The 26476-nt window shown below is 45.9% G+C and overlaps 3 protein-coding genes across 5 annotated transcripts in view; 2 read left to right on the top strand and 1 right to left on the bottom strand.

Annotated features, from left to right (window-relative positions):
• The window catches only part of axl (AXL receptor tyrosine kinase), a 37560-nt gene extending 29858 nt beyond the window's left edge, over positions 1-7702 (bottom strand). The window contains exons 1-4 of the mRNA XM_030380869.1: positions 7011-7702; positions 3534-3744; positions 2382-2482; positions 1468-1650 (exon numbers count right to left, since the gene is read on the bottom strand). Of these exons, the coding sequence (XP_030236729.1) occupies positions 1468-1650; positions 2382-2482; positions 3534-3744; positions 7011-7131 (616 nt within the window). The 5' untranslated portion in view covers positions 7132-7702. The remainder of the gene's footprint in view (positions 1-1467; positions 1651-2381; positions 2483-3533; positions 3745-7010) is intronic.
• A 4310-nt stretch (positions 7703-12012) lies between these two features.
• LOC115561814 (uncharacterized) lies at positions 12013-19035 on the top strand. The gene is made up of 5 exons (XM_030337036.1): positions 12013-12173; positions 15012-15270; positions 15589-15622; positions 16041-16227; positions 16734-19035. The coding sequence occupies exons 1-5, from the start codon at positions 12110-12112 to the stop codon at positions 17090-17092; spliced, it is 903 nt and encodes a 300-aa protein (XP_030192896.1). The 5' UTR covers positions 12013-12109; the 3' UTR covers positions 17093-19035.
• Positions 19036-20232: 1197 nt separating this feature from the next.
• On the top strand, positions 20233-26419 carry LOC115561809 (cytochrome P450 2C15). Of its 3 annotated transcripts, none has more exons than XR_003979974.1 (9): positions 20233-20498; positions 21076-21238; positions 21749-21898; positions 22221-22381; positions 22859-23035; positions 23809-23950; positions 24193-24612; positions 25047-25520; positions 25573-26419. XR_003979974.1 is itself a non-coding variant. In XM_030382054.1 (9 exons), exons 1-9 carry the CDS (start codon positions 20328-20330, stop codon positions 25232-25234), a joined length of 1482 nt encoding a protein of 493 aa, XP_030237914.1. In that variant the 5' UTR covers positions 20233-20327; the 3' UTR covers positions 25235-26419. The 3 variants fall into 3 exon arrangements, 2 of the variants coding, with proteins under 2 accessions (XP_030237914.1, XP_030237913.1); XM_030382054.1 differs by having other exon boundaries at positions 24193-24380; positions 24471-24612; positions 25047-26419; XM_030382053.1 differs by having other exon boundaries at positions 25047-26419.
• Positions 26420-26476: the final 57 nt, after the last annotated feature.

Genomic DNA, 26476 nt, shown 5'->3' with positions numbered 1-26476 from the left:
GCTGAATGAGGGGGTGAATGAACTGACTCAAGCCACCGTGTGATTGTTACTTTGTTCCTTCCTTCCCCAAAACACCAACAAACAGCCAGCAAACAGAGTCTCCAAAGCGCTGAATGCAGTGTTTACGTCTCTCTCGATCTTCCAGGGGAAACGCTGTCACTCTGCTCTGGTTCTCAGGGCTTTGCTTTAGTTTGCTGGCCAGAGGGAAGCAGTGGGAACATTCGAGCCCCAAGATAGTTTGAGACGAGACTAATTTGGTTCCTGTTTGGGAGATGGTTTTAGATGATCTTGGCAGTCCGTCTCCATGGTTTGAGATGAGTCTTGTTTTGGAGATGGGTTAAGTTAGGTATTGGTTGGGAGAGGTTTGTGGATGGTCTTGCTAGTCTGTGTCCATGGTTTAAGATGAGTCCCGGTTGGCAGTCGCTTTGTTTCCCTCGGCGGTTGTTAGGCTCCTGTGGTGTTTGGAAGCAGCTGGAACATTCCAGCGCTCTGAGTGGTTAGTTAGCGTTGGATCACAACCCGGCTTAGAGGCTGCCAATCACATGCTGATGAGTCAACCACAGAAGCTGTTACCCCTGCAACCCCCTAGTCTGAGTCACCCTTACCCCCAACACCCCCCGCACCACTGGAATCACCCTCCCTCCCCCCCGCCCCAGCCACTGGATGGCCCCATCACAGAACGGATCTGTTCTCTGGGGGCTGTGGTTGACATTCACCCACACACACACAGCCATTCACCAGCACAGAACCACGTTGGGCAGATCTTCAATAGCCCCTCTGGCATCAATCCACACTTCCTGCTTATGTGCCAAGCTGGAGGCTGGTTACACTGAGCCAAGCTTCAGGGAGCGAGGGAGGGAGGGAGGGAGGGAGGGAGGGAGGGAGGGAGGGAGGGATGGAGGGGGGGAGGGAGGGGATCAAGGGACGCTTTGAAACCCTTGTTGAGATGGGGTGCAACGCTAGGAGACTACTGAAGGATCATCATGATGTCCCATTTTGAGAAACGGGACTTCATGATGATCCTTCAGTAGTAGCCAGAAAACGTATGGGTGTTTCATTAACATCATGTGACGTAAGGATTGTTTGAGTGGGTCCATCCTTGTGTATCTGACTGACTGATTGTTTAACGTGAAGCTGGATCACTGGTGTTCTCACTGGTACCCGTCGGTTAGCAAAGACCATGTGATGTGCTGAACTAGCGGGTAACTGTCAGGTAGTAAAGACCATGTGATGTACTGGTACCAGTCAGGTAGTAAGGACCATGTGATGTACTGGTACCTTTCAGGTAGTAAAGACCATGTGATGTACTGGTACCAGTCAGGTAGTAAAGACCATGTGATGTACTGGTACCAGTCAGGTAGTAAGGACGATGTGATGTACTGGTACCAGTCAGGTAGTAAATACCATGTGATGTACTGTACCATAAGGTACCTGTCAGGTAGTAAAGACCATGTGATGTACCAGTACCTGTCAGGTTGAGTGTTGAGGGGGACAGGGCCACTGAATCCTTCAGGGTGTTCAGAGGGGCCCCGTCCCGGAGCCAGATGACCCGGACGGGTTCTGGGGGGCCGTGAGCCACGCACTGCAGCCGGACGGAGACGTTGGCCACCACTGACATATGGTGAGGCTCCACGGAGAAGTGAGGCAGACCTGCGGGGGAGAGGGGAGGTTTAGACACCTAGACACACACACACACACACACACACACACACACACACACACACACACACACACACACACACACACACACACACACACACACACACACACACACACACACACACACACACACACACACACACACACGGATAACCGCTGGGCTGCTGTAGCGATTCCTTCACTTTTCTCAGCCTAAGTGGATGGGACCTTGAGTGAGATGCACTGTTCCTAACTACCTTGGCTACCAATGGCTGTCACCAGACTCACCACTGATGATGCATTCATGTTGTGAACGGGTGAATGTTGGTGCGAATAAGTGAATGTTTAGAAAGAATACATAATGTGCTTTATGCGTCCACAGAAGCCCATGATGAAACCAGTTTATTGCCCATCTGCTGTTGGTGTGTCCCAGTACAACCAGAGACAATTAGTTATCCATTCACCAGTGCTACTCTAATGGCTTCTCAGTCTCAACCCTTCTCATGATCCTACCGCTATCTTATCTCCCCCGAAACCTGGCATTTGTCAAATGTGTAGAGACAGTGAAGACAGGTATTTCCGGTATTAGCCGCCTCTAATAAGTCTGGGAATCACACAGTGCTTGAAAAGGGTTTGGGCTAATGTTGATCATTTCCTGTATGTATATATATATATATATATATATATATATATATATATATATATGTATATGTATGTGTGTTTGTATCTGGACTTGAACTCACCCTCCAGCTGGATGTTCCCAGGCTTTGACATGGTGTTGTGACCTTCCAACTCTACTGCACAGCGGTAGGAGCCCATGTCTGAGAGCTGGACCTTCTCGATCCTGTGACGTTCCAGAGGCACATCGTCAAACTCATAGCCAAACAACAGAAGAACCGAAAATATGTCAACAGTGCCGAGAACAATGAGGACGTGGGCCGTTTAGGCTGTTTATGATTACACTTCTGGACGAACCAGTTGGTCCGATCAAACCTGATTAAATTCCAACAGGTGGTGGTGTGAAGGAAGTCCCGATTCTTCCACCCCTCTTTCGCATGAGATTATTCAGGCTTCAAGAAATAATGTGACAACCATGCCTCCGAGCACCGGAACAGGGAAATGGAAACATCGAGTGAAGGGCATGGCACGCTCACAGGTGCTGCACCAGAGGTATCTTCAGGGCAGGTGCTGCTATTCAACAGCACCGCCACATAATGGGAACTCTTTGGGATTAGCCTTCATTGAATGCACTGAATAGTAGAGATAAGAAAAGGGCAGCAGACAAACAAAACCAGAGGCTGATGATTAACACACACACACACATACACACACAAACACACACACAAACATGCAGGCAACTCCCACACACACAAACACACACACACACACGGAGACACGCACACACACAGACACGCACACATGAACATATGGACAGACAGACAGACAGACAGACAGACAGACAGACAGACAGACAGACAGACAGACAGACAGGCAGACAGACAGACAGATAGATAGGCAGATAGACAGGCAAGCAGATAGACAGGCAAGCAGATAGACAGGCCGCCATGCAGATAGACCTTCATCCAAAGAATTCAGACTAGTGACATAGGAGGACACTATTCAAACAGGCAGACAGATAGGTAGACAGACACACAGAAAGGGAGACAGATATACAGGCATAGACAGACAGACACAGCCATCAGAATGACGGATAGGCAGGCAGACACATCCAGCAGTAAACGATCAATCCCGACCCAGCATCAGCCTACGCTCAACGCTGGGCCTCTGTGCTTTGACTTCCACAGTTTAACCCTTTAGCCTTAGGTCAAGGCGAGGTCAGGCGTCCCCCCCCCATGAAGCCGTATCATGCGGCCGAGACCCCCGTGAAGACCCACCTCAGCGTGCTGACGACCCTCCAGCTGACCTCGTCCAGCGGGACCTGGATCTGGTTGGTGTCGGCGAGCAGCAGCGGCTGGCCGTCTCGGAGCCACAAGACGTCGGGGGGGTCTTCCTCATCGCCCCCGCGGCCCTTCAAGCTGCACTGCATCCTCACCGGCTTGCCCAGCGAGGAGATCACCGTGATGGGGCTGTGCTCAAACTCCAGCGCTGCACGGGGGGTTCAAGAGAGGCAGAGGCAAGACGATAAAGGAATGAGTAGGATGGATCAGGATTTGATTGCATTGATTTGGAGATAAAAAGTCAAGGCATACATGGTGCCCATGATCCTGCAAACGTTTATGCAACTTAAAGGCCCGGGAGTAATTGAATATCGTGATGATGAGATAACACGTTTTGAATTCATGAAAGGAAAAACTAGTGTTACAACAGAGAAATAATAGAACAAGAGAGATTAGGAAAGATAAATAAGATTATCAATGGAATTATCTGGTCACTTTAATGCATTTCATGACTTTATTGGTGGTCGTTAATTTTATTTTTTTATTTCATGATCAAACCAGAGACCTGCAGGCCATGCTGTGGTTAACCACAAGCCACATATCTGTCCTCTGTGTCCCTGACTGGGAGATATGCTGACCTGAAGCCTGATACCGAGACAAAGGCTTCTTGTTCGGAGGCAGAAACTCACACTACTGGCGTAAGATCTTGCCAGAGCACACGGAGCCAAACACAAACGCACTAACTCACTCAGGCTTTGTCTGGGACGGCCATAAATATGTCCCATGCCAGGATTTAAAAAACGAGAATTTGTAGGTTTTACGAATAGAAAATTGTTCATTGCTTCCAAACTTTTGGAACGCTCCTCAGCATTCTCTGACTTGTAAAAAAAAAAAACTATGCGTCAAAGTTAATAGTTTGAACCCCTTGAAGAGCAAGGGAAAGCTGGAGCCAAATCTATGTAATGACCATTGACTTCTCCCATCCACTTAATTTTATCCTTTGACGCCACTCAGTTAAAACACTGTGATGGGCGACGCAGGAACAATGTGTGTGTTTAAAACTCATAGGAGCCGTGGAGATGGTCAGGGTTTAGTGTTTTATGGAAAAGGAATACCCTGTCGCGCTTCGTCTGATTGACGGCCATAAAGGTTTTCTCAAGCTTGTCCCCCCCGCCTTCCTTGTCTGTTTTCACCGACGACCTTCGAACTTTGAACCCTGCACTGTGACTGCAGAGGACTCAGTGTCTCCTGCGTAGACAAACATAAACAGCCATAACTCAGCTACTTTCCTCGTGGGTCGCAGAACCGAACCGCATTGAGTCACCAGCTTCCCCGTTGCACTGGACAATCGATGTCAACAAACGGCACAGAGAGTGTGTGTGGCTCTGCATCGCGTGCACGTCATGCAAATGCACACATGCACGGCCGGCGTGACAAAAGGCTTTTTCTTGCGTGAAAGGGGCCACTGATTTCTGGCTTCACGGTGTCCCTGTGTGTGTGTGTGTGTGTGTGTGTGTGTGTGTGTGTGTGTGTGTGTGTGTGTGTGTGTGTGTGTGTGAGAGTGTGTGTGTGTGTGTGTGTGTGTGTGTGTGTGTGTGTGTGTGTGTGTGTGTGTGTGTGTGTGTGTGTGTGTGTGTGTGTGTGTGTGTGTGTGTGTGTGTGTGTGTGTGTGTGTGTGTGTGTGTGTGTGTGTGAATGTGTGTGTTCCCTGGCCTTCAAAAGTCATTCCAGAACCCATCTTTCAGCTTGAGCAACTTCTTTCACCAAACTGTTCCGTCCTTCTATTTTGTGCTAGTGTACCGGGAACAAGACAAGCTGAGCTTCCCTTTTTGGCTTCCCTCCAGCTGTGAGGTCTAATAACAATGCGCTTGTAAAGCTTTTATAAGAATGCTACGGTTGCTGGAATATGCAGACATCAAACCATGTGTGTGTGTGTGTGTGTGTGTGTGTGTGTGTGTGTGTGTCTGTGTGTGTGTGTGTGTGTGTGTGTGTGTGTGTGTGTATGTGTGGTTGTGTCTGTTTGTGTGTCCGTTTGTGCGAGCGTGCGTGTGTCTACGTCCAACCACAAACTTTCATCACTGTGTCTTTTCTGTGTCTCTCTCTCATATTGGACGTTCACACGTTAACAGGACAGGGGAGATATCAAGAAACATCCTACACATGCAGGCCGCGTCCATCTATCACTCTCTCACCCCCTCTCTTTATCTCTTCGGCTTTTAAAAGGACATAACTCCTAGCAGGCCGCTGTTCACTCCCTTTACCCTTGACTTTTTTCCTTCTTTTCATGCCATTCTTGGTATTCATCCCCTCACATCTAGTCGCCCCCGCCGCCTACGCTTTTTTTTTTACCAACTCCTTCTCCTTCTCCCATGGCCCCGTACTCCACAGCCCATCCATCACCCCCCCCCCCCCCCCCCCCCCCCCCCCCCCCCCCCCCCCCCCCCCCCCCCCCCCCCCCCCGCCCATCTGAGTCAGACCCGGGACCCTGTCTCACCCTGACTCACAAGCTCACGCATTCCATTCACGGTTGTTGTTGTGTTTTGATTGCCTTCAAGACTCCTTAATGCTACTGCATTCCTTCAGCGACCCTAACACTACTTCTACCTACACCCGAATTAGCTCGCACCACCCACTCATGACACATCCAACCACACCAGCAGAAGCACTCTGTGCTAAAAGCCTGTAAATCAAACAGGGCTGTCAAGACCAAAAATATGTTTGGCCTTTCTTGGTTATGGTTATAGAACTGTAAGGATAAAGTAGTATGACTTCTTCCTCCTTTGTTCTTGGATAACACAGTTAAGTGTAAATAGTCAAAACAGAACCATGGACAGGTGGAGGCCCCTGTGATAACATACTACAGGGGCCAAAACATATCGTCGTGTCCCCAGGCCACATTGCGACGCCAAAACGAGTTGGCTACATCAGTTTAGTTGTATGGATTGTAGTAGATACCTGCCTGGCTGGCTGGTAAAGAATAAACCAGATTTAAAAAGCTTGGTGTTCATTTCCCACGCCCAAAGAGGCAGCAAACCTCAAACCAGTTGATGATAAACAGCCGCAGTCAATAAATCAAAAACTGCGCGTCACCAAACTTTTGTTTGATGAGGAATATTGGTTGTTTTTTCAGATGGTTCGTTTTTTTTTCCCATGAACACGAAAGATCAGTTCAATTTGAATAAAAACAAAGGCTCTTTCAAGGGATCTTGTGTGTATTTAAACTCCCCCGCCATTTGTTGAAGGTGTTTCATGCAATTGGTTGCTCAGTTTGCCTTCTTTGCATTTAATTAGAGCGGCCAGACGTGCAACAGATCTGCAGCTGTGGTTTGGCTGCTCTCACAATCCAACAGCTAATCAGTTTAATGGCTGGGGAAAGTGCACGCGACTAATTGCTCATTACGATGAGATTCTGTCGACAAACAGTTTTCATGATTACAGCTAAACAAAAGCCATGCATAAAACAAGGCGACTTACCTGTCACGGTGACTGATCCTACGGTCCTCAAAGCGGACAAAATCAACACAAGCATCACCGGTTGGTAGATCCCCATCCTCGCTTCTCTTTTATGGACCAGGTCGATGAACTGATTCTTCATGTTAATGTTTTAAGAGTGTCAGCGCAAACAAGATCAACTCAAAGCATCTCGCCGGTAACCCCAAAAAAAGTTGATCTGAAGAACTTAAGAGTTTCGCTGCTACTCCAGAGGATGTTGGGACTGGTGACGGGTTATCCGCAGGTATGGTCAACTCCGATCCAGTTTCGCTTCTCCTTTCCAGCAAAGTGACGGACAAATAACAAAAAGAAAACGTTGCTGACCCAAACTTTCCTACCTTCCTCCTTGGAGCGGTGTTAAAGCACTGATGTCAAATAGACCCCCCAACGCAAAGAATACGGCGCACAAAATCATCTAAAGTCGCGTTGAAGTTTTCAGCAAAGTTGATTGAGTTGTTAAGAAAACTATTCCGATGGGAATAGTTTTGAACCGGTCTGCCGTGTAGTCTCTTGTTCCTTGTCCAGACCCTGCCCGTTTTCCCCACACTCCCTCCGATACTCCTTGCTTCGTCCCCCTTTTTTCTTTTCCCCTCTCTCTCTCCTCCTTCCAACTAGCATTCAAATTCCTCAACTCAAGTTCTTTCCATTCTCCTGCTACCCCCTCCTCCTCCTCCTCCTCCTCCTCCTCCGACCTCCCCCTGCGTCTCTCTCTTTTCTCACAGGAGGAGATGTGAGAATCCTGGGGGTTTGCTGCTTGCGTCGAGACAATTCCCCGCTCTCTTTTTAATTACGCCCGGATTCCCAAGGGACGGGTAAATCACCCGCTCCCCGCTTCAAAACAAAGTAAAGCCATGGTTGGTTCTCCCCATTTCCTGACTTTAACCTGAGAATGTAATGGACCCAGACAACGAGGCAAAACATCTGACCCTTGGCCAGAAGAACATTTAAATTAATTGGTTTGATTTCTATCCTATATCGTGGATTATTTTGATAGGCTATGGGTTAATAATGAAAAAACATCAAACATTATTAAAAGGTCGAAAAAACATAAAAAAATTGCACACAGGCCTATTGAACAGTTTGCTATATTATAAAAATAATAATAAACATTAATCATAAATGAGAACACAAAACAGAGATGCAACTCAGTTTGTGCTATATTTGGGGCATTTTGCTTCCAACGTCGGTATACTGGAAACGTGCATCCATGTACTTTTGACATTTACATAGGGAGCATTTAGCAGACACTATTATCCAAAGCAACTTTTGTTATAAAAAGTTACTTTATATATATATATCCAAAGTACAGTTGTCATAAGATGGTGAAACAATATATCGCTGTCGGTACAGGAAGGATATCCAGTGTTGCATATTGCATAATAATAAACATTTATCAGATGATGAGCATTTAAAAAGGTAGATACGTTAGGTAATGCAATAGGTGAGCTGCTGCAGTATTCCATCCATTTGGTAGATGCATCCATGCAGAACGATGAGCCTGCAGGCAGCGTAGACCAAACAGCAGATCCTTGTCTGGCGAGGCGAGATGTCTAAAGGTGGTGGTTGTGTCTTCAGATCCCAGACGTGATACAGTTAAAGCTTTTGGTCTGGAGGGATTGGGACAGAGCGATACAGGGATTGTTAGGGGCGGGGGGGGGGGGGGGGGGGATGGGGGGGTCTTCAGTTCTCCTACTGAATAATTAAGTCGCCAGGAACTTCCCTGTTGTTGTTCTTTTTCTTGGGATGTGTTTTCTGTGTTGTTTTTTCCCACGAAAAACGTCAGGGGGGCCCCAAAGAGAGAGAGAGAGAGAGAGAGAGAGAGAGAGAGAGAGAGAGAGAGAGAGAGAGAGAGAGAGAGAGAGAGAGAGAGAGAGAGAGAGAGAGAGAGAGAGAGAGAGAGAGAGAGAGAGAGAGAGAGAGAGAGAGAGAGAGAGAGAGAGAGAGAGAGAGGTGGGTCCCCCTGGCCCTTTAAGAGCCTTGCTGTGCTGGGCTCTCCTCTGTGTTCCCATGCTCTCTAATGGAGACACACAGGGACTGAGAAAGACCCCATTGTGTACCTCTCTCTCTCTGCCTCTCTCTAGAGCTCTTCAATAGAGGGCCTCGGCAACAGTGCACTCACTGCACCCCGATAGATGCACCGAGGGCGAGCGAGAGGGGAGTGAGAGAGGCAGAGACACAGAGAGAGGGAGAGGGAGAGAAAGAGAGGGAGGGAGAGGGTCACGCAGGGGGGTCCTGCTCAGGGGTGGGTGGGGGTGTTCCTCTCCCTCACACACTCACCGTCTTGGGGGGGAACGGGCCAATGGGGAGTGAGCAGTGCCGGTCTTGTGAATGTGGTGCAAAGGGTGTGTGTGTGCTTGTGTAGGAAGGGGGGACAGGGGGGCGGTGTGTGTGTGTGTGTGTGGGGGGGGGGGGAGACGATGACTGTGTTCTCATTTAATCCATTTAGTTGAAGATCCTGGAGACCTTAAAGGACCGGGACAAACAGGAACCAGCGGAGCACGAGGGACAGCCCGGGGGGGGGGGTGAGACAGGAACACAGGACGGCTGGGGCTATTCACCCATAAATCATCCCATCAAGTGAGGTCATTACTTAGTCCTCCGTCACAGTATTCACATGAAGCCAGGGCAGGGGCAGCGACACAGTCTTTTACTCCCAGACGAAAGGTTGTGTGTTCAATAGCCCGAGGTCTGCCGTGAAACCTTCCTTGAGGAAGATACCCTATTTCACCTTAATGACATGAATCTAAAAGTCACGGTTAATTGACTAAGATGATTGATGATCTTAATGGTGCGAATGATGAAGATGATGAGGATGCGGATCCTAAGATGCAGCACCCCCAGACCCCTAGCTCTCCAAAAGTTTAGAAAACACTCCCAAAACCAAAGATGAGGAGCACGACATTTTGTCGTGTCTTGTAAGGAGGAAGGGATTCATCCTTACAAGATTATTTCGGTAGGATTCTGGACTCGGTTGAGCAGAAAATAGATAGAATAACATTAATAATAAGTCAATGACATTATTTAATATGAGCCCCACTATCACCTTTGTAACAACCGTCTTCATAGGAATAAAATGGGGAAAACATCACCTCCACAGTGCTTGGTGATGATACTTATAGGTGTAGTTGTTATTTTCCCAGTTAAAGCTTGGGTAATAATCGGTAGAAATATAACTCCAAACATCATATTATTAGCTCCACACTATGAACTTTGGCAGTGAAATCATTGGCAGGTCGTTTAGTTACGCATCGCGCTCTAGCATGAGTGAAGGTTGACTGCATGGCTTAACCAAGTTATGTATGCCCCCTAGTGATCAAGGAACGGGTACTACAAGCAATGGCACTACTACCCGTCACTACCTGCCATCTGACAAAACTATACTACTCATAGTACAACTACCACAAGAAGCCCAGTTCTTAATAGCACTGAAATATAATACTACCTCCATCAATTCATTATGCTCCTACTTTACTACTACTACTACTACTACTACTTCTACTACTACTACTACTACTACTACTACTACTACTACTACTATTAGTACTACTACTACTCATACTTCTAACATCATCCTCAAAGCAGTGATTCAAAGCCCATTGAATCATTTCAATCTAATTTAAATAAAATGCTGAGTCACAAAGTGTGTTGAAACCCACAGCGATTAGTCTAGTGAGATCGCAATCTCTGTCATCTGTGAATGTGTGTCCTCTGTCACACACCAGCTCATGAGAGCGATCTCCCTCCCCCCTCCTCCCCCATGCCTCCCCCCTCCCCCCTCCCCTCCCTCCCCCTCCTCCTCCATGCTTCTGGCTCTGGTTATGTAATGTTATTCCAGCGGTGGCCACGGACAATAAGCTGGGTTTAATCCCCAGCAACATAGCGACACAGCAACATGTCCTCCACCACCCCTCCATCCATCCATCTCCCCATATGTCCATCCATCCATCGATGTCCATCCATCCATCTTCTTATATGTCCATCCATCCATCGATGTCCATCCATCCATCTCTCCATATGTCCATCCATCCATCGATGTCCATCCATCCATCTCTCCATATGTCCATCAATCCATCCATCCCTATGTCCTTTTATCAATCCGTCCATATGTCCATCCATGAGAGTGTGTGGTTGTGGGCGTGTCTTTCTGCAGGTACACATTTATACAGGAGTGTAGGTGTGGTGCGCACTGTTTGTGGGCGGATGCATGTTGTCATTTGTTTGTGTCCTCAATGAATCATAAACAAAGACAGATATACATTATTTAAATGCAGAGAAAATCCTAAAAGAGAACCAGACAAAGCAAAATCCAAATGAGAGGGATAATAAAAGAGAGAGAGAGAGAGAGAGAGAGAGAGAGAGAGAGAGAGAGAGAGAGAGAGAGAGAGAGAGAGAGAGAGAGAGAGAGAGAGAGAGAGAGAGAGAGAGAGAGAGAGAGAGAGAGAGAGAGAGATGGCATCTGCAAAGACATGTGATGAGTACCTGATCCCCTTTGGCGCGGACTTCAGCCATCACACTTATGATGATTGACGACATTTGCACAATATCAATGTGTGTGTGTGTGTGTGTGTGTGTGTGTGTGTGTGTGTGTGTGTGTGTGTGTGTGTGTGTGTGTGTGCCATCAGTTATGATGATTGGCGACATTTGCAAAATATCTGTGTGCGTGTGTGTCTGTGTGTGTGTGTGTGTTTGTGTATGTTGGTGTGTGTATGTGGGTGTGTGTTTTGTGTGCATGACTGGTTCCCCTCACAACAACAGAGGTTTAGAGATGCCCTTAATGGATAGGATTATCACTCTCTCTCTGTCTCTCTGTCTCTCTGTCTCTCTCTCTCTCTCTCTCTCTCTCTCTCTCTCTCTCTCTCTCTCTCTCTCTCTCTCTCTCTGTCTCTCTCTCTCTTTCTCTCTCTCTCTCTCTCTCTCTCTCTCTCTCTCTCTCTCTCTCTCTCTCTCTCTCTCTCTATCTCTGGCTAAGTCTCTCTCTCTTTATTATCCCCTTCTCTCTCTCCCTCACTCTTTCTCTTTCTCATTTCCCTCAGCTCCCCCATATCCCTGAAGCCCAGCAGGGGTTCTGTGTGTTAGTTTGGATGAGTTTGCAGTTTGCAGTCATGAGCAAGGCAGGAATACACCGTGGCTTCCTGAAGAAATATGGTAAGATTCATTGATGTCTCTTAAAGCTCATGTTGGCACGGCTTGATCAGAATATGATGGACTTTCCCTCTTTATCGTACGTGGCCATTAGGTGCAGCTACCTGTATTTTCTGTGTGTGTGAGGCACTTGGTTTTGGGTTTAGGTCAGTTATTTTTATTCAGTATTATGGTGCCCTACATATTTATTTGGGGGTTGATGAGAACTTGAAAAAAACAACTTAAATTTGATATTAACGTGATTTTATTATTGTTGCCATCGATATTATATGTTAGGTGAATACTGTCCGACTATTTTACTGTCCTACTTAGTCTCGGATCCTTTCGACTATTTTGGGTTAACCTGGGATCTCTGCATTGATTGGATGATCTGCGTTTTACCAGTCAAACTGTAAACTGGCACTGTAGACTCAACGACTCTACACATGAACCCAGTCAGTTCTAAGTCTCAGTGTTTGGACAATCATTCAGTAACCCTTCCTTAAGCTCCCAGATGTGCTGCTATGGCAACAGTCTCTGCTTATCAACAGGATGACACAGCCATAGTCCCATATATTCAGTCCTTATGTTGTGTGTGTGTGTGTGTGTGTGTGTGTGTGTGTGTGTGTGTGTGTGTGTGTGTGTGTGTGTGTGTGTGTGTGTGTGGGTGTGTGTGTGCGTTTGTGTGTGTGTTTGTCCTACTTCCTATCTCTACACTCGCTGAGATAAGTGCTGTGTAACGAGTGTGTGTGAATTAAGTTACCATTATTAATTAACATTGGACTTTGATTGCTAGTTAATGTTTATAGAGTATTAAGTATTACAGAGTCAACTGACGAATAACTTTTATGGTATACACTTGATGTATGATTAGTCTGTCTGTCCCCCCCTAACCCTAACCTTTCCTCCCTCATTCCCGCCCCAACCCGGTATCACGCGATTTCGCGCTCATGCGCACAAACGTTATTAATCTATTGAATCGTGTCCCAGATTACGTTTGTCCGACTTTTTTAGTGCTACACAGAACGAAATGTAAACCAATGCATTCTGAATGGGAGCATTCTCCGACAATTGACGTGCTCCACAAAACGAAACGAGAGAGAGAAAGAGAGAAAGGGAGGGACAGAGGGAGAGAGCGAGAGAGAGAGAAGCTTCAGAAGGGGTGAGCGCAGATAGTACAGTGCACCCTCTAGTTATATATCTGTATAGGCCTATATTATTATCTAGTTATATATATGTCAACATTTCTGATTTGTAAGCAGACCTCCTCAAAAACGACGTTAATTGTCGGAGAACGCTCCCATTCAGAATGCATTGGTTTACATTTCGTTCTGTGCAGCACTAAAAAAGTCGGACAATCGTGATCTGGGACACCGTGCGCACAGATTAACGATTGTGCGCATGAGCACGAAATCGTGTGATACCGGGTTGTCCCACCCTAGGTAATCTACCTGTTCATCTATAATCCCCTGGGCGGGAGGACACACACCGTATCAACCTGTCCTCTCCATCTAATATCATTATAACACCATTCTGACAGATCCTTCATGATCCCGCCTCTCACCTGTCACTCTTACATAAAGGCCCAATCATACTTCTGCGTTGAGAAGCCGTTGTACTGCACTGTCGGGTCTCCGTGTCTCAAGCAGAGGTGACAAAGCTGTCCACAAACGTAATCATACATCAAAACACCCGGCTGGGTCACTCCTGCTACGATCATTTATGATAGATGAGTTAAGCGACAGAAGTAGAGTGTTTTGACTTGTAACCAGAGGGTTGTCGATTCCGGGAGTGTCTCTGAGCAAGACGCCTCACCCTAACTGCTACCGACAAGCTGGTGCGTGGTTGACTCTGCCGTCTGTGTGTGAATGTGTGAATGAATGGCTGCATATTGCTTTGAATAAAAGCGACAGCAAAATCCCCTAAATATGATTGAGTTGAGGAGGTTTGCATATATTGTCATCTTTAGTGTCATCGTCACGTCATAACGATTCCCAGATCAGTGTGATCGCTTGACTGACCTTTGGCTGACTACGCTCAGAGCCAGCGATGCAGAACCATAAGCAGAATAGTATAGGATAGACTTTATTGTCCACAAAGGTCTTCTGCTTTATCGGCTTAGTGCTGTAGGATGCATATTGAACCTTTAACTATTTCCATTAACTATTTCCTCTATTTCTGTGAGCATTGAGGAAAGGTTTGGTGCAGACCTTATACTCGATAAGGTCTTCTCTAGCACGCACTCTGAGCAGTTTGTTGGACTTTGTCCAGAAGTCCCTCTCCATCGTCTCCAAACCATTGACGGATGCAAACTTACCTCCATGAAGGGAACTTTGTAAGGAGTGATAAGGCATAACTCTTATTGTATTTGTTACCCTAACCCTAACCCCTAACATGGTGTTTGCTGCTGCTGGAAGTGCAATTTCCTGAGTGAACCTTCCCCAGGGATTAACAAAATTCCTATCCATCTACCTATCTATCTATCTATCACAAACTATCACGGCACAGTGTTAAGTTCGGCCAATCAATATCAGGCTGCAATTTGCTACCGAGCAGCTAAGAGAGCGGTGCAGTGGGTGGCCTCGCTTTGGTAATCGTGTGCAAACGTGTCAAGTGGGGCTGGAAGGATTATGGCTTCCTGTCAAATGTCCTCTGGATAAGGGCCTGTGACTCCTTTTGAGATTACCGACTCAAACTCATCAGTGTGTCGGTTTGTTGTCATACATTGTACGTCATAAATCTTCTATGATGATGCTTTGATCAAATTGGATGAGCACCGAGCTGTCAATCAGCCGTCCCCACAATGTTACTGTGATATGTGTTTGATATGAGGGAGTTGAAGCCTACCTTCTCCCGCTGCAGGTGGCTTCATGTTCAAGCAATGGAGGGAGAAGTTCATGGTGCTGACCCTAGAGGGCAGCCTGTGCGTCTGTCGCGATGCGGAGACCCCTCCCGACCAGGTGGTGGCGCTTCTGTCCAACTGTGAATCCATCGCGGAGGGCCGAGAGATCCTGGACCTGCCCAGGCTGCCAGCAGGGGGCAGGAGAGACTGCTGCTTCGCCCTCATACTGCCGCAGAACAAGTATCTGCTGCTACTGGCCGACAACCCTGAAGACTGCAGGTCCGTGTCACGCACACACTCACTCACGCACGCACGCACATGCACACAAACCAGCAAGCACGCACTTACTCACTCACTCTCACACACACAAACACACCCACTCACTCACTCAATCTCACCTGAAAAACTCACTCACTCACTCACTCACTCACTCACTCACTCACTCACTCACTCAGGTCCGGGACAAATTATTAAATCTCTACACACACTCTCATTTTTTTCACCATAATTAACTTCATATAACTCCCACTAGGAATATATTGCTGAGCAAAGGCTGAGTTAGATCAAACAATAATGGATCATTGTTTTTATTTGCAGTCTGTGGTTGAAGCTGCTGAGGAAAGTGAGAGAGGTGAGCCATCTCCCAAAACTTCCTCTGTGTTCCTACATCTGACATTTGGGATGAAGGGCTCCTGTAGGCCACCAGAGGACGCTATAGCAGACTGGAAGCAGTGTTCTCCAACCGTGGGTTTGGGATTCACGCAACACCCGAAAGGCGGGTGTTCCGTGATAAACAAATATGGAGAGATTGTTGGGACTATTCAGCTACAGACACTTCAATGATAAAAGATGTAGTATTTTTTCTTTAATAAGGTTTGAAAATAGTTTACGAAGCACTGCATAAGGCTTCTAAAGTATTACCAGATGTTGATTAGGTCAAACGATGTGTGTGGAAGCAGATGCACAAAAAGAAGCAAGGACCTTTTCTTTGCAGAAATGCAACTAAATTGTCATTAGGCTCATTACCGTTCTATGACTTTTTTGTACAGGGCATGGCTTCACCTTTGACCCTTCAGAGGCAGCGCAGCATCGCTCCCTGCATCACCGACAGAGATCCTCTCCCGGACACGCCCAGAAGCGAACCCGGGTCTCCGCGCACCGGAGAGATGACCCCCCCACCCTCACGCTTGGCCAATCGAGGCGGGTCCTTCAGAGACAGGGATCAGACCACAGGAGGTCAGCAGCACCAGGGACGCACCAGTAGCACACGCGCACTCACGTCCTGTGAACAAATCTTCCTCCCTCGAATTGATATGAATACGATGCAAACATTTATCAAGGATGAGTTGGCGTCGGGATGAAGAGGTCAAGAGTATTTGACTTGCTAGGAATTGTAAAGATTCATGAAGTGTGCATTCATCTCTAGAGGAGTGATTATTGAAACCAGCTGTGAGGCCATACATTGATGCAGCTTGCTAGCTACAGTGGCGCCTCCAGAAGATTATTCCAGGGCCAATGGGGGCCACAGCAAATCTTAGGGTGGCATACTACAAAAGAAAAAAAGGTACGCAGTTACGTCCCGGGCAGCGACGTAACTCTCTCTCTCTCTCTCTCTCTCTCTCTCTCTCTCTCTCTCTCTCTCTCTCTCTCTCTCTCTCTCTCTCTCTCTCTCTCTCTCTCTCTCTCTCTCTCTCTCTCTCTCTCTCTCTCTCTCTCTCTCACTCACTCACTCACTCTCACAGCCTCCACGCACCGACGGTCGTTGCGCAGCGTGTCGGCCGCGCCGCCCCACCGCGTGTCTGACTGCCTTCGCCACGGCAACAGCAGCGACGCCCGGGCCGTGCGGGCCGTGTGCCTCCTGATGGGCGGGGCTGCGGCCTCCTCGGCGCTGGGCTACCTGAACACCTGCACCCCAACCTCGCCCCTGGCCACCCGGGCCCCTGCGATGGTGCAAGTCTCCGGGGGCTTCGCCGATCTCCCCGGCGGCGGCAGCCCCTTCCACGGCTGCAGCCAGGACGTGGACTCGCCGCACTTCAACAGCTTCGACTTCGAGGCCGACGCGGATTTCGACACATTCGACTGCGGGGGCTTTGCCTTTTGATCCGGAGGGAAACCTAAATAACGCACACACACGCGTGCAAAAAAATACGACGACAGCGAAGAAGAACAGAAATGTTTGCGCACAAAAGAAAACGCTCGCGTGATCACAAGCTGTGCACCGTGCACATGTTCGTTTAACTGAGGTTAATTAATTATGCGTTATCTCCACTAATAATTTATTCATTAATCAGTTGTCGTGCACAGCGACGAGGTCAATGATTTATGATCTTGGCTGGGTCCGAATGTTTTTAGTGGGACACGCACTCTCTTTTCTGGATCACCAGGAGCGGCCACAGATCATAAAACCTGGCTGGCTACATTTGATGGTCCATTCAACAGAGAGAGTTTTTGGCATCGCTGCACAGTGCAATCTTGCATACATGTGATCATCGTGCTGGTCTATGTAGGCTAGATTGCCTTTGTGCTCAGTGGGATGAGATCAGATATGGAGTTGGGGTTGGAGAGGGCCCAAGGGGTCAAAGATCAGTGGGAAATTACTATATATACCTATAGATATATATGGAGTAAACATTTGATGTTGTTCAATATTCTTTCTGATGTGCAGAATCCAGAAATGAGTACAGCTCTCTCAAGCACATATATCAATTATATTAGTGTATATATCTGATCTCATCCCACTGAGCACAAAGGCAATCTAGCCTACATAGACCAGCACGATGATCACATGTATCTTTTGTCTGGTGCACAGTATGCACTAGTCTGTGATGTGTCTGTGTGTGCATGCATAATGTGTGTGCATGTGAGTGCATTTGCGTGTGTGTAGATATTTACCAAGTTTATATTAGTGTGGTATTCAATACTTTGTCTGGGGTGCAGTGTGCCCTATACTCTGCATGTGTGTGCGTGTGAGTGCATGCGTGCATATGTGTGTGGGTGTGTGTAGCTTTTTACCCAGTCACAATTGGCCCCCATTGCTTGGCGGTTGACCTGTTTCATTTAATGTCGCGCCTCCCCACCTCACAAACCAGGTCTAAGTTCACATGGTAAAGTCCTAAAACCGGTAGTCACCATGACTGTGCTGTCTACCTGCTGCAGTGGCACAGTGGGACAGCATGACAGTATTACATGCAGTAGCACACTAAACGCAATAGTATATTCAGGAGTAGAGTTGTGCACAGACTAACATTAGTAAACAATGTAATACCCAGTGGCAATAGCAACCCTTATTGTAAGTGGATTTGGATAAAAGCGTCTGCTAAATGTAAATGTAAACCTAACACAATAGTTCACTCAGTAGTATAGTGTGCAGACTAAAATTAGTAAACCATGTAATGCACAGTGGCAATCGTAAACCTAACACAGTAGTACACTCAGAAGTAGAGTAGTGAGTGGATTAACATTAGCACATATGTAGGCAGTCACAATAGTACACTGAACACAGATTCGTTACCATGACTGCTCCCTTCCTTCTGCGGTCGCACAGTGGGATGGTATACAAGCAGTAGTTCACTAAACGCAGTACACTCAGCCGTAGAGCATAGTGTACATACTGACATTTGGTAACAGAGTATTACACAGTACTACGTGGACGCTTTGGTACACACTGTCGCAGCAGTACACGTAGTTCATACAGTAATTTTAGAAAAAAGTTGTATTTATTGCGTGTGTGGGTGCTTGGCTTTGTGTGTTTATGAGGGAAAATTATGAATGATGACTTTGGCATGTGATGCCCACAAAAATGCCCCAAAAGAGCCTCATCTCATAATCCACCCATCCACCTCTATCCTCCTTCTCTAAAACCTAAATTAATCTAAATTATGAGTGTGACAAGTGTTCTCATTTGTTTTCATAATTGTAATGTTATGCCCTTCATTTGTTCGTTATAATGAATTTGTTCATTGAAATTATGTTAGATAAATAAAGGTAATTTAATAAAGGCAAGCTATTTATTGTGAATAAAAGAAGATTGTTGATGAAAAAAAGGCTTGCGTGCGAATTTGCAAAACTCATTCAGTCAATATTGAGTGTCGCAACAAATATCTAAATTGCATTGGTAAAACTCACGACAATGCACAAGTGGTTTTGACTTGTGAAAAGCGGTTTAATTGACATTGCAACATTATGCATGTTTAAAAAAAAAATATCTATATATATATTTATAAAACCCTGGGTACGCACACCTCTAAGCAATCTTTGCTTTATAAATCACAGAGTGCCTACAAATGTGCGCAGCTGAATCAGCTTCACGTTCCGCCCGGTACACGCCCCTTTTTAACCATAACTGGTCAATGCAAACGACCTTATGAAAGCGATCTGTATATAAAACAGACTCAAATGCAAGTATTATGTCTTGTCGGAAACAATGGCAGAAGGACTGAGAAAAGCAAAAAAGCGAAGTTTCGCGAAGGTTGAGGTGGAGACACGTGTGGGTTAGGCGGAGGCCCGAAAAGCAGTTTTGTTCGGCGGTCACGGGATTTGGATCACTTACAACAAAAAGCAGAGTGAGTGGCAACATGTTGCTGCAGCAGTGAACTGGCACGTTATTGACACATGTTGGACAGATGCTTTAGGCCTATTCCATGCACTCGCGCCGTCAGTGGACAGTATGGAGTGACGGGATTAAATATAGACAATTTTTTTTTCTTTCATTTCTATTCTAAGGAGATGTTTCTGGAGTTATAACTGAGAAATAACGCAGTTGACTTACATTATTCTGATTACATAGATTTAACGCATGATACGGGTTGCGATGATAAAACATAATCGTTCACTTCACTCTACAATTATTCTGTCTGACTTCAGTTCACCACCACACCGTCTGTGTCGCCAATTCTCCCTTTCCTCCAAACCACGCGTAGGCTACGCATGAGTCAGAGTTTGCTTAGGGCTGCGCACATTCTCCCGTCAAATTCGTTTTTTATAGATCACAACATTGGCGTGGGAAGTCACGTACGCCAATTTCAGCCCCGTTTTGTGCGTACGCAACGGTTATAAACTATGGCTTGCCATATTAAATGAGACCCCAGGCGTTTTCAAAAGCGGCTGCTGCTGTTGCTGCTGCCGCCGAAAGTTTCAACACGGGGAAAGCTCAGCGGTAGGGCAAGTGTGAAGTGGGCGGCAACCGCTTCCTAGTGAGCGATGGGATCCAGCTGGACCAGAGGTGAATCACGTGACGTCCTTATCTTGCAACAAACAATATAAAAAGTCCAGTTGCAGACAGCAGTGCACTGCAACGCGTTTGGACAAGAACACAAACAGAGCAACGCAAACTTATCATGGATGTTTCCACCACATTAGGGTTAGCGGGGTTGGTTTTAACTTTGCTCTGGTGGTTGACAGCTAAGTATAGAAGTAATGTCAATTTACCCCCAGGTCCCCGTGGACTCCCACTACTGGGGAACCTTCTACAGCTGGACAAACTCGCACCTTTCACAACGCTGCTCAAGGTAAAACCTATGTTCTATGGTCTCTTGGTATAATTCGGCATGATTACCATCGCAGTTTTCAATAGTCTACTAGTGGGCTATTGCGCAATGTTTTGCTCTGTCGCCCACGTACGCATGCAAGCACGCACGCACATGCACACACACATGCACATGCACACGCTCGCACACGCACCATCCAAGTCAAAAAACATTATTGTCAAGATGTATTTCCGGCAGGGTTCTGCCAGTATGTATGTTTTGGATTTGACGTAGAATGCGGCCGTGGCCAATCGGAACAGTATGCAAAATAATAATAATAATAATAATAATAATAATAATAATACAAGTACAGGCGGTGTAATAAGCATGAGGCACATGATTAAATTGATAGAAACTCGAAAATGTTTACAGTTTACTTCTAACCTCTTTTTTAAGTTTCAATCCTATCTTTGTGTATTTTTAAGATTTAAATTCATATTTATTTTCATGTTATTTCATGTCAGCTCAAGTCAAGCAGTATAAGGGTTTGGTTCATGTCTGTGTGCCTCTTCTAATTGTGACTGAATGCTTTGTTTGTTTGGTCCTGCCTGACGTGAAGCTCAGTGCCAGCTACGGCCCGGTGATGACCCTACATTTGGCTAACCAGCGGTTGGTGGTTCTTGTCGGGTACGATGTGATAAAGGAGGCCCTGGTGGAGAATCCAGATGATTTCACCTCTAGGGGACCTATTCCTCTCCTGGTCAGGGCGACCAGGGGCTACGGTGGGTTCACTATAAAACACATAGCTACCTGCAATACAGTCCCCACAATGCACAGAGCTATGAAAGAGTCTCCACAATATATGATAATGGTAAAGTCCCCACATGTATGGCTATGGTAGAGTCCACACACAAGATAGGCCTATGGTAGAGTCCCCATAAAGCACAGTGTTAGGGGAGGGTCTCCGCAATACACAATGCTACGGTAAGGTCCCCATAAAACACAACGGCACAGTAGAGTTTTCGCTTTGCACATAGCTATGTTGGAGTACCCATAAAACACAGTGCTACAATACGGTGTCCACATTACACTGAGGTACAATAGAGTCCCCGTAAAACACAATGCAATGGTAGGGTCTCCACAATACACAGCTATGGTAGGGTCTATATAAAACACAAAGCTACTTTAGGGCTTAGAGATGTGTCCTTCTAAAGCTATGGATGGAGAGGGAGATGACATAGCCTTGATTACCTTTTTCCCCCCCAATAATCTGTGAGGACCTCGTCCCAAAGGCTTGGCCATCAGTAATGGAGAGCGGTGGAAGCAGCTGCGTCGCTTCACCCTGTCCACGCTCAGAGACTTTGGCATGGGGCGGAAGGGGATGGAGGAGTGGATCAAAGAGGAGAGCAGACACCTGGTGGACCGCATCACTAGCACTAAAGGTAAGGTGTAAAATGATATTATGGATGAGGTATCTTAAGAAAAGCCTAAAAGCGGCATGGTTGCTTATCACTTCCATAAGATCATTTGATTGGCTGAAATGGATTGTCCTTGAAACATTACTACCATTACGGCATTAATGAATTGATGAATTCATATTTTATATTTTATTTTATATGATAATCATCAGCTATGAGGCATTTGATCTATTGGCCGTCAGTGATGACAACGCACTTTAAGAAAAGCCAAATATGCCTTTATACCTTCAATAAGACATCAATTTGGCTGCAATGGATTGGCCTTATTTTTCCCGTGGTTCTTCAGCAAGTCCCTTTGATCCGACCTTCTTAATGAGCTGCACCGTCTCCAACGTGATCTGCTGCCTGGTGTTTGGTGAGCGCTTCAGCTACGATAATGAACACTTCCTCAGCCTTCTGAAGATCATCTCACAGACGTTAAAACATTTCAGCAGCCCTGTCGGCCAGGTACGTCATGATGTCAGTAAAGAAATAGGGTTAACGTTGTTGAAACTCAAAATTAGTTATCGTGACTATATTGCAGTTTTTGCCTGGTTAAATATTTTACAGGTTTTGATAAAAAAGGTATATTTATTGAAACATACTTTACAATCTGTATTTGTATTATACGCACAACAGACATTGTAGTTACAAATTACTTTGCCAAATCCGAGCAAGAAGTAAGAAATCGTGTTGGTCACAGAATTCTATCTTGTGATGGGGTTGAACGAACTGACTGTGTTTGTATGTGTGTGAGAGAAGTTAAAGCATTCTTATATTCTTATAACCAATATTATATTCCGGCAGTCTGTTCGGCTCCATGCCACTAATTTCCATACACCGGACCTTTTAAACGGGTCACTAGTTTAGACTGCATCAGGGATTCCTACCAATTCCTATGGGCTTGAAGCCTCAGGATGTAAACTTGTGTCCAAACTCCATCAGCTGTACAACGTCTTCCCCTGGCTGCCGGACCGACTTTCGAGGCGGCATCGTGCTGCTTTCAACAACATTGAAAAGCTCCGCAAGTTCATCATGGAGAAGATCCTGGAGCACCAGGACACCATGAACCCTAGCTCCCCCAGAGACTACATCGACTGCTTTCTGACCCGACTCAAACAGGTGCAGCATCAGTTTTTGGGCCATGACCCCATCTTTTGGGTGGAAGATTTCTGCGACCCCAAACCTTCACACTTCCACATACATTGTTTTCACCCCATCAAAATCTGCTCGTAGTCCCAGTGAATTACTGTGCATTGCCCCACACTAATAGCCCTTTCACATGTCCAGATCATCTCTGGAGAATAAGGTCCAGAGATGACCTGGAGTTGCCCTTTCACACATTAAACACACAGCCAGAGATGAGCTGCATGAGATGTTTTCACACATAATTGAGATACTCCAGATACTTTGGGCGAGGGGTGGTGCCTGGGTAGAGTGTTGGAGGCAGGACGTGATGCTTAAATTATGCACTGGAAGTCGTAGTGTTTCGTTTACAACAAATCAAAATCACGTTTCAGGCTTCTAACTCCGTAATGCTCTTTTTTGGGGTGATATAAATTTTTGCATTTGTTAGGACGTATCCGCAATATCTCCGGACTTTGTAATAGGTGCCTATCCGGGAAAGTACCGGAGGGGCTGATACAGAAATGTGCATGCACACATGCAGATATAATCCGGAGAACGTCCGGTTTACAGTACATGTTTGAAAGGGCTATTGGGATTCAGTCATGGCTACGAATCATTAGAAGAAGCAAAAACTTTTAAATATATATATATTTTTTTCAAATATCTGTTACTAGTAATCAGCAAGCAATCTCCAGCAACCCCATATGCATTTAACATAGCTAAAAGTTGAGAAACACTGCTAATCTGTTCTGTTTGGGTCTCCCCAGGAGAAGGACAATCCCACTTCTGAGTTTACACTTGAAAACTTGGAGTCCACTGTATTGAATCTGTACCTGGCAGGAACGGAGACAACCAGTACAACCATCAGATTTGCACTGAGCGTGCTCATAAAATACCCTGACATACAAGGTAGGTTATCTCTGGATCCAGTTTGATCAGTACAATGAATGCTCTCTCTCTTTCTCCCTCTCCCTCTCCCTCTCCTTCTCCTTGTCTCTGTCCTTCTCTCTGTGTGGCTTCTATTAATTATTATTTGTTTAAACTAACTTTTGTGTTTCATTGCATTTCCTTATGCATCGTTTGAAGTGTAACATACTTATTTCATATTAAGAATAATTTTTCTAATCGATATTTGCCTAATCTCTCATCAGAGCACATGCAGCGAGAGATTGCCTCTGTCATTGGGTCAGAACGTTGCCCAAATATGGAAGACAGGAAGTCCCTCCCCTTTACGGATGCAGTGATCCATGAAGTCCAGAGGCTTCTGGACATCGTCCCAATGAATCTCCCTCACTATGCTGAGCATGACATCTCATTCAGGGGCTATGACATCCCCAAGGTACAGTCATCCTTTCCAAACAACATACACAGTCCAAATGCTGATGTCTCCTCCACAACCTTGTGCTCTAATTGTGTCACGTGTCAACAGGGCACCATGATCATTCCCATGTTGCACTCTGTTCTGAGAGAAGAGAAACACTGGGAAACCCCCTGGTCGTTCAATCCCCAGCACTTCCTGGACCCGGATGGCAACTTCAAGAAGAACCCTGCATTTCTTCCATTCTCAGCAGGTAACATCAACAGACACCTCGAACGCTCTGTAGTATATTTATAATATACTACATTCATTTCTATGCTGTCAAAAGTAAAAATATTTATTTCTATAAACTTTTGTCTGTGTGTGTATGTGTTAGTTTATGACAGTTAATGTTGCACAAACCATGAATAATAATTAATATTGTAAAACCAACATCAATTATATTGTGATCTTGATGCCAACAATTCCAGTGCAAATACAAGGTGAACCCTTGCCAAGTCCAAACATACAATTTAGCTCTGTTTGGTACACAAACCACCCTGCGAATGCTCTGTGTGTGTGTGTGTGTGTGTGTGTGTGTGTGTGTGTGTGTGTGTGTGTGTGTGTGTGTGTGTGTGTGTGTGTGTGTGTGTGTGTGTGTGTGTGTGTGTGTGTGTGTGTGTGTGTGTGTGTGTGTGTGTGTGTCAGGGAAGAGGTCCTGTGTGGGAGAGTCTCTGGCCCGGATGGAGATCTTTCTCTTCATGGTGTCTCTGGTGCAGCGGTTCACCTTCAGCTGTCCGTCAGGACCAGAGCACATCGACCTCAGCCCAGAGCACAGCAGCTTCGCCAGTCTGCCGCGCACCTACCACATCGTCGCCACGCCACGCCAAAACTGACCCTGTGTGTGTGTGTGTGTGCGCGCCCCAGTGTACCTCAGTGTGTCAGCTCTTCGGAGGGATGGTCTACGCTCAAGTTCCAAAACAGTTGAGACACTTATGATTAAGATTAAATATGTATAAACTACGGTAATATCTGTCTTGTAATTACAAATAACTGTCATACTATAGGGAATTTGTAATTGCGATCTGGTAAAAGATGTCCGTAACATACATAGTCCATCCTACCGGAATACAGATACTATTACACTTAATCACAAGGCAGCGAATGGAGAACTTGGTTGAGCGCACCGCTCCCAAGTGGCGTCACTAGGCTGTTTTATTCGGGGCTCAAGCCCCGGATCTAAACTGATTAGCCCCGAATCTTTTTTTTTAAATTTTCTTTATTTTGCTGCATGCAGAGCCTGTGCCATATCCGCACGTCGCACATGCTCCCATTGTTAGGACTCTTGCGTAGCTTACTGCTAGGAATTTCTGTTCTACTGCTCAAGATTTTAAGCCATGAATTGATGAACTTGCATTGAAGAAAATATGTCAGTTTTCTGTGGGCTGTAAATAGGCCAATCTATGAGGCTAAATATAGCATGCCAATATTGATGACTGATTGTGTCAAGTGTTTAAGGATGAATGCTAGCATGATTTGTTTCCAACTTTTGACTTAAGTTACAATTTGGCTAACTAGCTAGCTGCCGACAATTTTCAATTCCAATGCTGGCTGTCATTTCATTACCAATGTTAAGTGTCATAAATAGTTAACACTGGTGCTGAGTCATGATTCCTAAAAAAGAAATACCTAAAACATGTGATATGTTTTCAATTTGCAGAAAGTTTTGAAAAATCCAGGATCCCTGAGAGCCTTACTGCATTATATTCCATAATAGTTGTTTCTTTAGGAACCTGAATGTTGTCTTTTCCTTCACAGAAAAAAAAATATGTCCACTATAAAATGATGCAGAAAAGGCACAGATAGATGAATACAAATCCACCAGAATGCAGGAAATTAAGTGTTTGACGCTCAAAAATTTCTGGGGGAGCACCCCAATACTCCTCACCTATAATTTGTCCCCCAAAATGTTGAAATGAAAGATAGCCTATATGACCCTGTACGCAGGCTGGATACAATATATCCATCTATATGTTGTTTTTACTTTTTGGATTAAAAAGAAGGCATGTCAGCAAACTCCATGTCGGCCATTAGTGTGATTATCATTTCATCATAGAGTGGCCCTTTGTGAAAATGAG

Source organism: Gadus morhua, chromosome 16 (assembly GCF_902167405.1).
Source record: "Gadus morhua chromosome 16, gadMor3.0, whole genome shotgun sequence".
Lineage (NCBI taxonomy): Eukaryota > Metazoa > Chordata > Actinopteri > Gadiformes > Gadidae > Gadus > Gadus morhua.
This window is presented reverse-complemented; position numbering and strand designations above follow the sequence as displayed.